The sequence below is a fragment of the Papio anubis genome, chromosome 4, assembly GCF_008728515.1.
Source record: "Papio anubis isolate 15944 chromosome 4, Panubis1.0, whole genome shotgun sequence".
Taxonomy (NCBI): domain Eukaryota; kingdom Metazoa; phylum Chordata; class Mammalia; order Primates; family Cercopithecidae; genus Papio; species Papio anubis.
Genome location: NC_044979.1, coordinates 165,019,841 through 165,033,268, shown reverse-complemented (window position 1 = coordinate 165,033,268; position 13,428 = coordinate 165,019,841). Strand labels below are relative to the sequence as shown.

The window sequence follows — 13,428 nt, the reverse complement described above, 5'->3', positions numbered from 1 at the left end:
ACTTTTTCATTTATAAAAATGGAAAAAATCCTCCTGTGTTGACTGTTATGAAGTGTAATTAAACATATGTAAAAGAGCGATTTCGAAATAATTTTATTTCTGATACTTAAAAATCCTCCTCAAAGAGGAAGTAGGTAGATCAGGTTTCAAAGTTCAGAATTTCTGCTTCCTATTCAGGTATTTGTTTCCTCCAAGCAGCCCACCCTATACAGATTAATGGTGCGCACATCCATGCCAGTGGTTGACTTTTCCCCTAAATAGTTGCAGCCTGAACATCCTAAAGATGCCTTGGTCTCCCCAAGGATGCTGATTCTGAGTAAGACACAGTCTCTCTCCATGTGGGCTCTCCCTGTGGGATTGAGGAGATAGACAAGTAAATAAGTAATTGCTAATCATCACCGTGGAAGCCCTATCACCAGGCAGCCCTCTGTATGGGTCACCTAGATGGTGGCAGTGAGACGGCCTTACATCCACCTTCTGGTGACCAAGTGTCTTTTCTGTCATCTTGTCACCTCACTGTTCAGCATCCACCAACAGTTCTGAGAGGAACTGAAAATCAACTCCAGAGTCTCTCCCTACCACTGTCTGACAAAAGTAAAACACAAATTCACTTGAACAGCAACATTTTTCCTTACGTTCATTTAAATGGCTCCTTAGCGAAAGCTTAACATTACCAAATAACTCTGTCATGTAATTTTCCTTTTTTTAATTTTTAGTTTTTGTGGGTCCATAGTAGTTGTATCATCATATAGTTTTCAACTATGATTTCTCAGAAGACAGGGAAATTATCTATACCTGAATGCCTCATATTATCCGCCTACAAAAGCCAGAAATATTTCCGAAAGGAACCAAAATAATTCACTATAAACCATCTTAGCTTTCACAACCCAGCACTGTAGTTAGTTATTTAATAAAGTCAGTTCAGCAGGAACATTACAGTTGTGTATTTGTTTATTGCTTTTCTTTCAAAGTAGGATCGGGGTAATTTCTTTGGATTAGAATCTGTCCGTTGGAGTTCACTTTCTAACAAAGAATGCACATAAATGATGCACATGATGGGTGATTGTGATTTTCGTTTCAGATTTTTTTATATTCTTTTTCTTCCCCCTTTGAATGGGGAGAGAACTTAGAGCACTTGTAAATCAATCTAGAGTAGACAAGTTGGGAAAAACCTACAATTGACTTTTGGTAAGGGATCACTCAATAATGAGAATAGATAAAAAATAGCAGCCTGGGCTAGGCACAGTGGCTCACGCCTATAATCCTATCACTTCAGGAGGCCGGGGAGGGTGAATCATGAGGTCAGGAGTTCGAGAGCAGCCTGGCCAACATGGTGAAATCCCGTCTCTACTAAAAATACAAAAATTAGCCAGGCATGGTGGCGCGCACCTGTAATCCCACCTACTCAGGTGGCTGAGGCAGGAGAATCGCTTCAACCCGAGAGGCAGAGGTTGCAGTGAGCCAAGACTGCACCACTGCCCTCCAGCCTGGGCAACAGAGCAAGACACCATCTCAAAAAATAAAAAAATGAAAGATAGGCCGGGCACAGTGGCTCACGCCTATAATCCCAGCACTTTAGGAGGCTAAGGCGGGCAGATTACGAGGTCAGGAGTTTGAGACCAACTGGGCCAATATGGTGAAACCCCATCTCTACTAAAAATACAAAAATTAGCTGGGCTGGGCGTGGTGGCACGTGCCTGTAGTCCCAGCTACTCTGGAGGCTGATACAAAAGAATCACTTGAACCAGGGAGGTGGAGGTCGCAGTGAGCTGAGATCATGTCACTGCACTCCAGTCTGGGTGACAGAGTGAGACTCTGTCTCAAAAGTAAATAAATAAATAATATATGTATCAGCCTGCCAGTTAGAAGTACTCAGCATTTCATGAGCATCAGTTAACATGTGTTTTCAAAAGAAATGAGGAGTGTTGGTCAATCAAGGAGTAACTTAAATGGAGATGGGTTAAGAAAGCTTCCACTGTAGATCCTGTGTCTATTAATAATTCTAGGACATCTCTCAAAGAGCATTTAAGAACTGTACAGTCAACAGCACTTACATGGTCTCTATCAAACGTCAATGTCTCAAGCAAAATCAGAGCTACATTCTCTGAGGAGGCTTTAAGCACTAATATTTGTTACTGTTGCTTACAGTGAGGTCCTCATGTTTAAGACACCAGAGCCTACCTGGCACATGTGCACTTGCTCAGTGAAGGGACATATTTCTGTAGTTACCAGATGCAGGTTTGCTTTGGACTAAACAGTTTCTAAAAAGAAAAGAAAAAAAAGAAAAAAGAAAAGAAAGAAAAAATACAGTTTTTTGAATATTCTCATGCACTTTGGAAAGTACTGGAATATGATCTCGGAATTCTGAGCCATGAAGCACAAAAAAGAACATTTTTATCCTGAAAAAACTAACAGTATGTATGTGTCATTTTGATCCCATCAACTCTGCATGATCCCCTTAGAGTCTGGAATGTAGGCTTCTTAACAGAAAGATCTTCATTCTAAAGAAGAATGATCCTACAAGGTTACAACTCAAATTATGTTTAGGTCAAGTACGGTGCAATTCTTGTCCACATCACAGAAAATCGCTTTCTGCCATATTATCGGTTACACTTTTATGCCACTAAATATTTGGAATACATTTGCCATCTGAGAGACGGTATACAGTCCAACACTGGATTTAAAATCTTAAGCATACATATGCAGTTAGTCCTATTTATCTGCATGTGGCACACGCTGATAAACTTCACTTTTAGCCCTGGATTTGGGATCTGCTCTGACTATTCCTCTGTTTATCACTTGGGGTCTTTTATTCATATATTTGCATTCTTTTTACTGGCCGGGCGTGGTGGCTCATGCTTGTAGTCCCAGAACTTTGGGAGGTCGAGGAGGGTGGATCACCTGAGGTCAGGAGTTCGAGACCAGCCTTGCCAACATGGTAAAATCCCGTCTCTACTAATAATACAATAATTAGCCGGGCATGGTAGTGCACACATGCAATCCTAGCTACTCGGGAGGCTGAGACAGGAGAATCGCTTGAACCCAGAGGCGGAGGTTGCAGTGAGCCAAGATCACACCATTGCACTCCAGCCTGGGTGACAGAGCAAGACTCCGTCTCAAAAAAAAAAAAAAAAAAAAAAAATTACATGTGAACCATGTGACTAATGCTTCTCATGCATCTCTTTTTGCTTCTGCAGGAGGAATTTTTGAAACAGTGGAAAATGAGCCTGTTAATGTTGAAGAATTAGCTTTCAAGTTTGCAGTCACCAGCATTAACAGAAACCGAACCCTGATGCCTAACACCACATTAACCTATGACATCCAGAGAATTAACCTTTTTGATAGTTTCGAAGCCTCACGGAGAGGTAACTATTTTCCCACTTTTAAAAGCTTCTTTGGGTGATGTGTCTGCTCTCTAAGTCACCTTCTTTTTGCTACCTGCCCTCTTTTAAAACAGACATCTTTGTGCAAATGGGTTGCGGGAAATCTGGGTCTTTGATGTCACTGATCAATGCAATGTGAACTAACCTAATGGACGTTGCCGAGCACTGTTTTCTGGGCCTTTCTGATGAGCTTACCCTTCAGTGCCCTCCACTCTATGATTAACTAGTTCAGCTGTGAATGGAAAATGTCAAGCTTGATCTGTTTTTCTTTCCTGAAGCTGAGATACCACCATGAAATCGTGCGGTGCAGTCAAATAAAACATTGCGGAAGGTCACATCCACTGAGCATGTGGAAATGCCCAGGACACACATAACTGACACCCTGAATTTTAACAGGTTGTAAACTACTGAGTTTACCTAGCATCCTCTCAACTTTTTTTTACTCTTTTCCACAAAATCATAGACATATGAAGATTAACCCTGTGAGAGCAATGTCTGTATCTGATCCGCTTTTTCTTCTGAACTGAAGCCCAGTGCCTAGCCTAAAAAATAATCTAATTCCTATGTCAGCTGCAAGGTTTCTCTCACAGAAAGATTCATTCGGAATAGTGGGGTTTGTTTAGACATCTTCTGGACAATTCTAGGACAAGTCTTTGAAGTAAGACCACATTCTATGTAGTTGAGGGTCGGCTTCTGACAGGGACACTATCGAGTCACTAAATAAATGTGCTTATGTGAAAACAAAGGCTACTCATCACCCCAGATTAGGAGGGGTTCTTTGCCTCAGAGGGGAATCCTTGCTTGCTAAATACACACAAATACATGAAATACAATGAACACCATGTTTATGCTGATTTCCAGGTAACTAAATGCTGGTTGTTTCCATATAGAATTAATCTAGTTAGATCACAGGTTGTGTCCACCTGACAAAGCCTTCTGCAAGAATCCCAGTGTTCTTTGCAAACAAAATATAAAACTTATTTTCTTAGGAGCACAGATAAAAAATTAACAACATAGCAGGACGTGGTGGCTCATGCCTGTAATCCCAGCACTTTGGGAGGCCGAGGCGGGTGGTTAACGAGGTCAGGAGATCGAGACCATCCTGGCTAACATGGCGAAACCCCGTCTCTACTAAATATACAAAAAAAAAAAATAGCCGGGCGTGGTGGCAGCTGCCTGTGGTCCTAGCTACTCGGGAAGCTGAGGCAGGAGAATAGCATGAACGCGGGAGGTGGAGCTTGCAGTGAGCTGAGATTGCACCACTGCACTCCAGTCTGGGTGACACAGCGAGACTCTGTCTCAAAAACAAAACAAAACAAAAATTAACAACATAATCTTTTTATATCTATGGCATGACTTAAGTATAAAAATATTTTCTTTTTCAAGATGGGTAGACTTTGAGATACCCTATAGGTCAAAATTGTCTATGGACAAATAATGAAACTGTATATTTATACAGAATTTTAAAGTTTCCAAGCTATCTTCACATAAATTATCTCTATAATGTAGAGACAGATCTATCACTTTTCTTTCTTTCATCTCTCTCTCTCTCACACACACACCTATGCAAACAGACACAAACACTCATACACATTGTTGAGCAAATACTGTAGAAAGCCAACCACATTTAGCAATGAAGCTCAAAGCCACATAAAAATTGAAAGCTTTCCTGTGATCTGAAATACCTGGCACACTTGTCAATTAAACACCCCCAGAGCTTCTTAAAACTGGTAATTTGCTGGCAAACAGAACTCAAAAGGATTGATTTTCTGTCAAGTAATATTAGTATCCCAGAGCTAAATATTAACAGGAATCTCAATCCATTGCTTATGCTGGATAGAACAACAGTTCACACACTCCCATACTCTCATTTTATCTGGCTAAATAATGAAAACATAACCAGAAAATAAGCTTCTGAAGACAATGACAATTTACACTTCCAGCACATCACGCATAAAACTGTACATCTTCATAGTTCATGCAGTAATTCACCACCAAAGAGCAGAGTACCAGAATGTTTTCCTTGTAAACATATGCTGTTCCATAGATCCCTGCGATATAGCTGTCAAAGCTGTATCAGTGATTCTGTCTGAATTATGTCAGGTAGCTACAGAGCCATATAATTTTTTCTATTTTTATTTGCAGAATGATATTATTAAATACAATTGATGTATTAATTTAGCTAATTTGATATTTAATTATCTGATGACAGTTCTAAATTTGTAGAATTAAAATATAAATTTGAAAGTGTGTTTAAGCTTTTATTTAATTCCTACCAACACAAGATTAATAGGCACTATTTTACATGGTTGTAGAGGGCAAACTGCCCCAGCCTTTCTGGAAGGGCATTTGGTTAATATGTTTCACATGACTTCAAACTATCTATACCCCTTAATTATAACTGGTGACTTAACTTCTGGAAATCTACTCTTAGAAAGTAGCATAAGATGCAGAGAAAAATGTAAGAGCTAAGGTAAGTGTTATAATATTATTTAGAATAGCCAAAACTTAGGAGCAGCTTAAATGTTTTGGGGTATGTTTGTTTGTTTGCTTTTTGAAACAGAGTCTCACTCTGTCACCCCAGCTGGAGTTCAGTGGTGCTCTCTCAGTCCACTACAACTTCCGCCTCTCGGGTTCAAGCAACTATTGTGCCTCAGCCACCCAAGTACTTGGGACTACAGGTGCACACCACCAGACCCGGCTAATTTTTGTATTTTTAGTAGAGATGGGGTTTCACCATGATGGCCAGGCAAGTCTCGAATTCCTGACCTCAAGTGATCTGCCTGCCTCAGCCTCCCAAAGTGCTGAGATTATAGGCATGAGCCAAATGTTTTATATTGTAGGAATGCTTAAATAAATGATGACACACCTATTCAATGGTCTATTCTACAGACACTAAAAATATACTTTAGGAGAATTTGTAATGACTTGAAAGAAAAGACATGCTATGGTGTTGAACAAAGAAAGCAATGCATCAAGCTGTATTTATATAATGATTCTAATTTTCCCAAATATTAATAGATATTTTTCCAAAACGATAGGATTAATCACAGGGCCTTTTTATCCTTACATTTTAAACATTCTAAATTCTCTCAGTGAGTGCTTATATTCTTACAATGAGAAAAATACATTTATGTTATAAGTAAATTTTTCAATAGATATTGACTTGATTTATTTAGGCTACCTGTCCGCCGATACTGGGGTAGAAAGAGGCCTGACGTTGAGCTGAAGCTCCTGTCCAGTGGCCATGACTGTGTCCATTGTCTATGAAATGAGTGGGTTGGACAAAATGTCTTCTAAGATCCCTTTAGGCTATGCTATTTCATTATTTGAAAATTAGTTAGACATCAGCACTGCTTATGAACATTCTTTAGCAGTATTTCATTAATCTGGAACTTCTTTCTGAGTTTTGGAAAGATAGGAGCTAAAGCACTTCGGGGTAACCAGAGGTTCTGTCTTCTGAATTTTGTAACCACATTAATATTTTCAATGCTGCCCTGCTGCATGACAGAACTTAATTCATACAACATTCATTTGGCAAAGGGCTTGTTGATAACTAGAAGTGCTTTCAGGTAACACCATACGAAGCAAGGGATTTAGACTCCATCTGATTAAAGGTAATAAAGTGAGACCAGCAGGGAGTTGGTCTTGTGGTATATTGCTAATCAGTTCTAAGTTTACATCTATCATCATATTAGTAGCTCAAGAAAGTTGGAAGTTGGACCAAGTATACTTCCTCAATATAGGGATTGTAAAAGATTTTTCAATAGTTGCATTAAAAAGAGGAATCATGAATGAAAAAATTAAACTCATAGAACTCTCTTTTTCTCTCCCCCTTTCCCTGCCTTCCCTCCCCATCCTCTCCTCATCCTTGGGCATCAGCATGTGACCAGCTGGCTCTTGGCGTGGCTGCTCTCTTTGGCCCTTCCCATAGCTCCTCTGTCAGTGCTGTGCAGTCTATTTGCAATGCTCTCGAAGTTCCACACATACAGACCCGCTGGAAACACCCCTCGGTGGACAACAAAGATTTGTTTTACATCAACCTTTACCCAGATTATGCAGCTATCAGCAGGGCGATTCTGGATCTGGTCCTCTATTACAACTGGAAAACAGTGACCGTGGTGTATGAAGACAGCACAGGTATGGGACTCACCCAAGACCTCACCTGACTGTGTCTGCTCTGAACAAAGAGAACGAAAGTATCAACTAGTCATTAAACTCATCAGGTGGAGCACACAAAAATGCTCTTTTATATAAAGCTAACTGAATATTCTAAAGTAATTTAACAATGCATATGTATATAATTCACATTTATTTTTGTTTGTTGATCCTTTCTAATGACCCTTTTATCATCAAATACAGAGGAACGTTTTTTAAAAAAGAAGTATCACCTTATCGGGATGTGTTATAATCCAATCACAATATTAAATACGTATTTTCATTTTCCCAGCTCTAATAAGACTATGACCACAATTGAAAATGACCATGAAATGTGATTCCAACTTGATAAGTAGCTATGTAAACGTTTAGAAAAGTTTCTAAGTAAGTTAACAAAGAGGAATTCATTTAGAGGTTGTAGCAATAGAGTGGATTATTTCATGGGAAAGGGACTATGAATCCCCAATGATGAGGGCTGACTAAAGCTTGCATTCTCCACGTGCCTGTTTAGGGTGCAGGATGGAAATATGGCTGCTTGGAGTCCAGTCCTCATCAGCCACTTTCTCTGACCCACCCCCATTTGAATTTTACTTTACTGGCACCTCCCCTTTGCTTTCTGCTTATTGTTCAGGCCCCTTTTTATTTAAAGTCGGGCAGTGACCCTCCATTGTCCACATAATAAAGTTGAATTCCTTCTAATTCGAAACTCTTCATCATCCAGCCATTTTCATTTTCATTAACCCAGGCACTAGCTTCCCTCATTGCCTATACTCTCACATGAGTTATGATGGAAAGTTTTATCTTTTCTTCAATATCCCCACGTTCTCCTGATTCCTGTTTTCTGAGGCTGGCCCCTCACTTTGTATGATCCTTTGCACGAGCTTCACGGTGATGAACTCCCTCATTCTCCACGACCGCACGCACATTTCCCTCTTCCTTAAAGCTCCCTGAGACTACCGGAGGGTTCACTAGCACTTTGGAAGCAAAAGCACTGAATCCCAAGTTATATTTCAAATATCTGTTTACATGTCTATAAGACTGGAAATTTCTAAGCATCCGAATTTTATCTTATTTTTATGTTTATAACCTGCTACCTGTCGTAAGCCTGACATAGAGGAAAGAGTTTAGTAATTCCACATGGATAGAATAATACCATTGATTGTCTGTTTTTTTTTTCCTCCAAGAGTTGAAATGAGTTGCTTTCTTTGATCTACACATTTGGTAATAATGCTACGAAAATTACAAGTGAAAATTAGTAAAGTGAAACACTGTCAAACTTTGCAATATGATTTCACTTTTCACTGCCCCTTTCACCAAGCACTAGCACTTACTATTCCTCAAAGGATGAATACGTGCCCCCTCTTTGGTGTTAAACTCTGGTTCCATTTTATACTGTCAGATAAAAGTGATGAGTGTGGTTGGAAATATGCACTTACGTATTTTCTTTTTTTTTTTTTTTTTTTCACTGTATATAACATCTTTATGCTTATAGTTTTTATGTAACTGTAAAACTAACAAATTACTAACCAGATTTAAAAACAAAAAAATTCAATTAACAACATTCAATTAACATGAAAGATGGTGTGAAATTCTTGAAAATACTGTGCCTCATCTCATTTAGAAAGAAGTGAAGATTCTAAGTGACTGGGTATATATTTTATAAATATTGTATTCGAAACAGTCCTATCAAGAAGAATAAGCTACAAGCAGCCATAGTTTTAGAACTTTACCTGCTTGCTGTGAAGGAAGAAATCATTGTCTAATCAAATCCACACGGATATTTTAGAGGGTTTTGAAAAAGAATATCACGTTGTAAACACAAGTGTGGTTAGATCTTGCATGTTGCCTACTTTTGCTAAACAGGAAATTTCGTGAGCTCATAAAATCAAGCTACATCTCATTATGTTGTGATCTCTGTAGTATAATCATCTCTCACCATTTCTACAGCAAAGTTGGACCATCTAAAATGAAAACATATCAATGAATAATATTGAAACTCCTGGATTTAATTTAAGAAAGAGTTCAACTAAAGATGTGGGCATTGTAGATTTCAAAATATATTTACACAAAATATAATTAGTAAGTAAATGACAGAAAACTTGATATTCTAACCACTCTCTGACATCAGGTGAGCCACACATACGTGACATCCATTTTGCAAAGCAAACACCAAGCTATCATTTCCATCATCTTCCACAAGAAACTGAAATGTCCTTTTCATCTTTGTCAAGTTCAGCCGTGCTCAGTGACACAATAAATACTTGTTGAAATCGACAATCCAAAATGATTTGATATGTTGCCCCTTGAGAGATGATTCATATTAAAATGATTTTTGCCCACAAAGACATTAAAAATGTAGATGAATAATCAATTGAGCCATTAAATTGGAACCCAGAGAATGAACAGTTCAACTGAGATCAATAAAAGCAGAAGCCTTGTGACTCTGAGTGGGTTTTATACTGCTTGACTCAGGGTTCTTGCCTGCAGTGATTATCACACCATCAAAAGGAGGAAACTTAGTAAACCTGAAAGAAAAGAAAGGACTTAGGTGTGCTTAGCACCCGCCCCTACACCAGAATTAAGTACCCATTAAAGAGCACTTTACTGGGATTTGTTTAGGAGTTTGTTAAATAGCCTGAAGCCAACACAGATGTCGAGGGACCAAATGGCCCATTACTCCCATTGAAGTAAATGGGAGCAGTGTGCACGTCTCTAAGGACAAAATTCAATTCGCTAAATACTAGCAAGCAGAATTCTGTCCTCTAGAAGTTAAAATGTCGAAAGACTCTGGAGAACTCTTAGGAGGAGTAAAGTTTCGTCTCGCCTCATCTCTCTTCTCTCTCTTTTCTGGATGTCCTTCCCGTTAGTCACCCGCTTGTCACTGATTCCCACACCCAGAGGCGACCCCAGGCAATGAGAAATTGCTGCCCATTCGACCTCCTCTCATGATTCATTAGACCCTGGTGGAAACCTGGTTATCACTTGACACACAGCAAAAAGAGCTGAGAAGCTGAGCCTCAACTGCGGTGTGCGGCATATTCAGCAGTTTCTCCCTTCTCAAAGCCAATTTCAGGGAAATGCACCCACAGCCATTCCTGGAGAGCCGGGATCAGCAAACTTTTTCTGTGAAGAGCCAAGTGCTGAGGCTTTACGGCCACGGGGGTCTTGGTCAAAACTACTCCACTGTGACAAAGTAGCAAGCAAGCACACGGACAATATGTAAATGAATAGACCCAGTGTGTTCCAATAAACCATAAAGGTCGTAAAAATATATACTGGGCTAGGTTTGGCCTTTTGGCTCTAATTCATCCCTTCTATAGCCTTAAAAGATAAGACTAAAAACTAAGGTTGTAATTTTGTACACATGTGAAGTGGGTTCAGCTCACATCCACAACTCCTTCACTTTGGTGTCTGGGTTTTCATGCTCTTCTTTCCTCCTCACTGGCCCTCCTGGCTTCCTCATCAATACGTGTCAGTGCTGTGTCTCGTTATCTCTGTGGGATTTGCCAGGTGATATTCTGGTTCATTGGATAAACAAATTTTCAAAGAGGTATTGGGGGAACAGATGCTTTTCCTCACCCATCACAACTGACATTCCTGTAACAAAAGACAGGTTAACAAGAGAAAATCATAGCAAATTTGTTTAATCAAAGTTTTACCTGACTCAGGAGGCTTCAGAAATGAAGACCAAAGACCTAGGGAAAACTGTCTATGTCTATGCTTAGATTCAATGACGAATGAACAACATGTGGAAATGTGATTGGACAAAAGGGTAGAATCTAGTGGTAATAGAATGAGGGGAAAAGCCCAACAAGGCCTGTGTGTTCGGATTCTTCTTAGCCTCTCTGTGCAGTATTCCTTCCTCCTGAGTATGGGGCAGGAACCCTGTGAAACGAGAGTCTTCAAGGGAAAAGAGAATCTTTCTAGATTTTATGTCTTGCTTTGGGGGAGAGGAGTTCTAGTTTCTACGCTTCACTTGGGGAAGGGAAATTCTACTTTCTATGACTCACTTCAGGGGATTAAAAGGGGTATGATGCTGGGGGTTAGGAGAAAGTCAGAAAGACCTCGTTTCTGAGACCTTTCCAGTCTTTTTCAGTTCAAAGTAGTCAGCATGCCAAGGTGCCATATTTTGGGGTGTCATGTTCTGAGCCCCAACAGTGTTAATGGCTAGTAATGACTTAAAATGCTGTTTCTTACTTTAAACTAATTATAGCACATTTTAAGTTTGGCTCTCTTAAAAGACAACAAAAGCATTGAATATTGCATGCTACAGAGAGTGGGATTTCAAAGTGTTTTCTTATGCTTGGTTAGGTGATTACCTACACAGTCAGCATAGAGAGCTGAATCCAAAGAAGCAAGTGCTAATTCAAATTTCAGTGGCAAAACATTTTAAAAAAAAAAAAAAAGGCAAACAACAACAACAACAAAAACAAAACACCAGCTATTCTGCTCAGCTTTTATTTTGTGAATGATTAAGAAAAACCTACTTCATAGTTTTGCCTGTCTCTCTTCTCTACTTTAACTTGTCCCTAACTAAACTGGCCCAGAGTTTATATTCATTTGGTTCAGGTGATATTTTCTGAAATACTGGGGAAAATAGTCAAGACAGCACATACCTGCATACTCTGTACTATGGCTGCCCTTTCCTGAGATCTAAATGGCTTCTGCAATATATTGTTTGAAAGTTTTATTTTTATATAGTTTAAAAAGAAGATTGCTTTCTTTAGAAAATGTTAAAATGAAGAAAAGTGTAAGGACATAAACAAAAATATCCAGAAAAACTATCACAGATAATGTCTTAGTGTATATTCTTTTAGCTATTAGATAGGCAGGCAGGCAGACAGACAAGGAGATAAACAGGTAGGCAGATAGATAAATAGATTCATACATAATAGATAATAGATCATGATAGGTAGATGATAGACAGATATTAATAGACAGATGATAGGTAGATAAATGATGAATGATTGGTAGAGGATAGATGATAGAAAATAGATCATGATAGGTAGATATTAGGTTGGTGCAAAAGTAATTGCATTTTTGCAGCCGGGCGCTGTGGCTCACGCCTGTAATCCCAGCACTTTAGGAGGCCGAGGCGGGCAGATCACCAGATCAGGAGATCGAGACCATCATGGCTAACACGGTGAAACCCCGTCTCTACTAAAAATATGAAAAAAAAATAGCCAGGCGTGGTGGTGGGCACCTGTAGTCCCAGCTACTTGGGAGGCTGAGGCAGGAGAATGGCGTGAACCCAGGAGGCGGAGCTTGCAGTGAGCTGAGATCGTACCACTGCACTCCAGCCTGGGTGACAGAGCAAGACTCCATCTCAAAAAAAACCCAGTAATTTCGTTTTTGCTATTAAAAGTAGTGGCAAAAACTGCAATGACTTTTGCACCAACCTAATAGCTGATAGGTAAATGATAGATTAGATAGATATATATAAATAAGCAGATGATAGATTAGATAGCTGATAGGTAGATGATCAATTAGATAGAGAGTTGATAGAGTGAATATAGTTGACAGATAGCTAAATAGATAAATGATAAATGGTAGATAGATAGATAGATAGATAGATAGATAGATAGATAGATAGGAGATAAATAGATAGAGATGATAGATTCCCTTGTTTCATAGACATTTACTGCCAGGCATTATCCTCAATACTGGGGACAAATCACACAAAAAAATATCTGACTTCATGGAATCCACAGTCTGTTTCTCTGTTGAACAAAATATATAGTAAATATTTAGTATGATAGATAGTAGAAAATGTTATGAAGAAAAATAAAGCAGCAAATGGTATTTGGGAGACTGACAGTAGAGATGGGATTTACAATTTTATGTAAGAATACCAGGGAAGTGCTCTAGAAAATACCATTTGAGTAAA

The 13,428-nt window shown here is 39.1% G+C and overlaps 1 protein-coding gene and 1 long non-coding RNA gene across 8 annotated transcripts in view; one reads left to right on the top strand and one right to left on the bottom strand.

Moving 5' to 3' along the window:
- Positions 1 to 13,428, top strand: part of GRIK1 (glutamate ionotropic receptor kainate type subunit 1) — a 404,603-nt gene that overhangs the window by 244,863 nt on the left and 146,312 nt on the right. For all 7 annotated transcript variants that reach the window (XM_009202388.4, XM_009202391.4, XM_009202387.4 and 4 more), the window contains exons 2-3: positions 3,198 to 3,365; positions 7,266 to 7,523. In XM_009202388.4, the coding sequence (XP_009200652.2) occupies positions 3,198 to 3,365; positions 7,266 to 7,523 (426 nt within the window). The remainder of the gene's footprint in view (positions 1 to 3,197; positions 3,366 to 7,265; positions 7,524 to 13,428) is intronic.
- The window catches only part of LOC110742688, a 147,180-nt gene that overhangs the window by 4,031 nt on the left and 129,721 nt on the right, over positions 1 to 13,428 (bottom strand). The window lies entirely within an intron of this gene.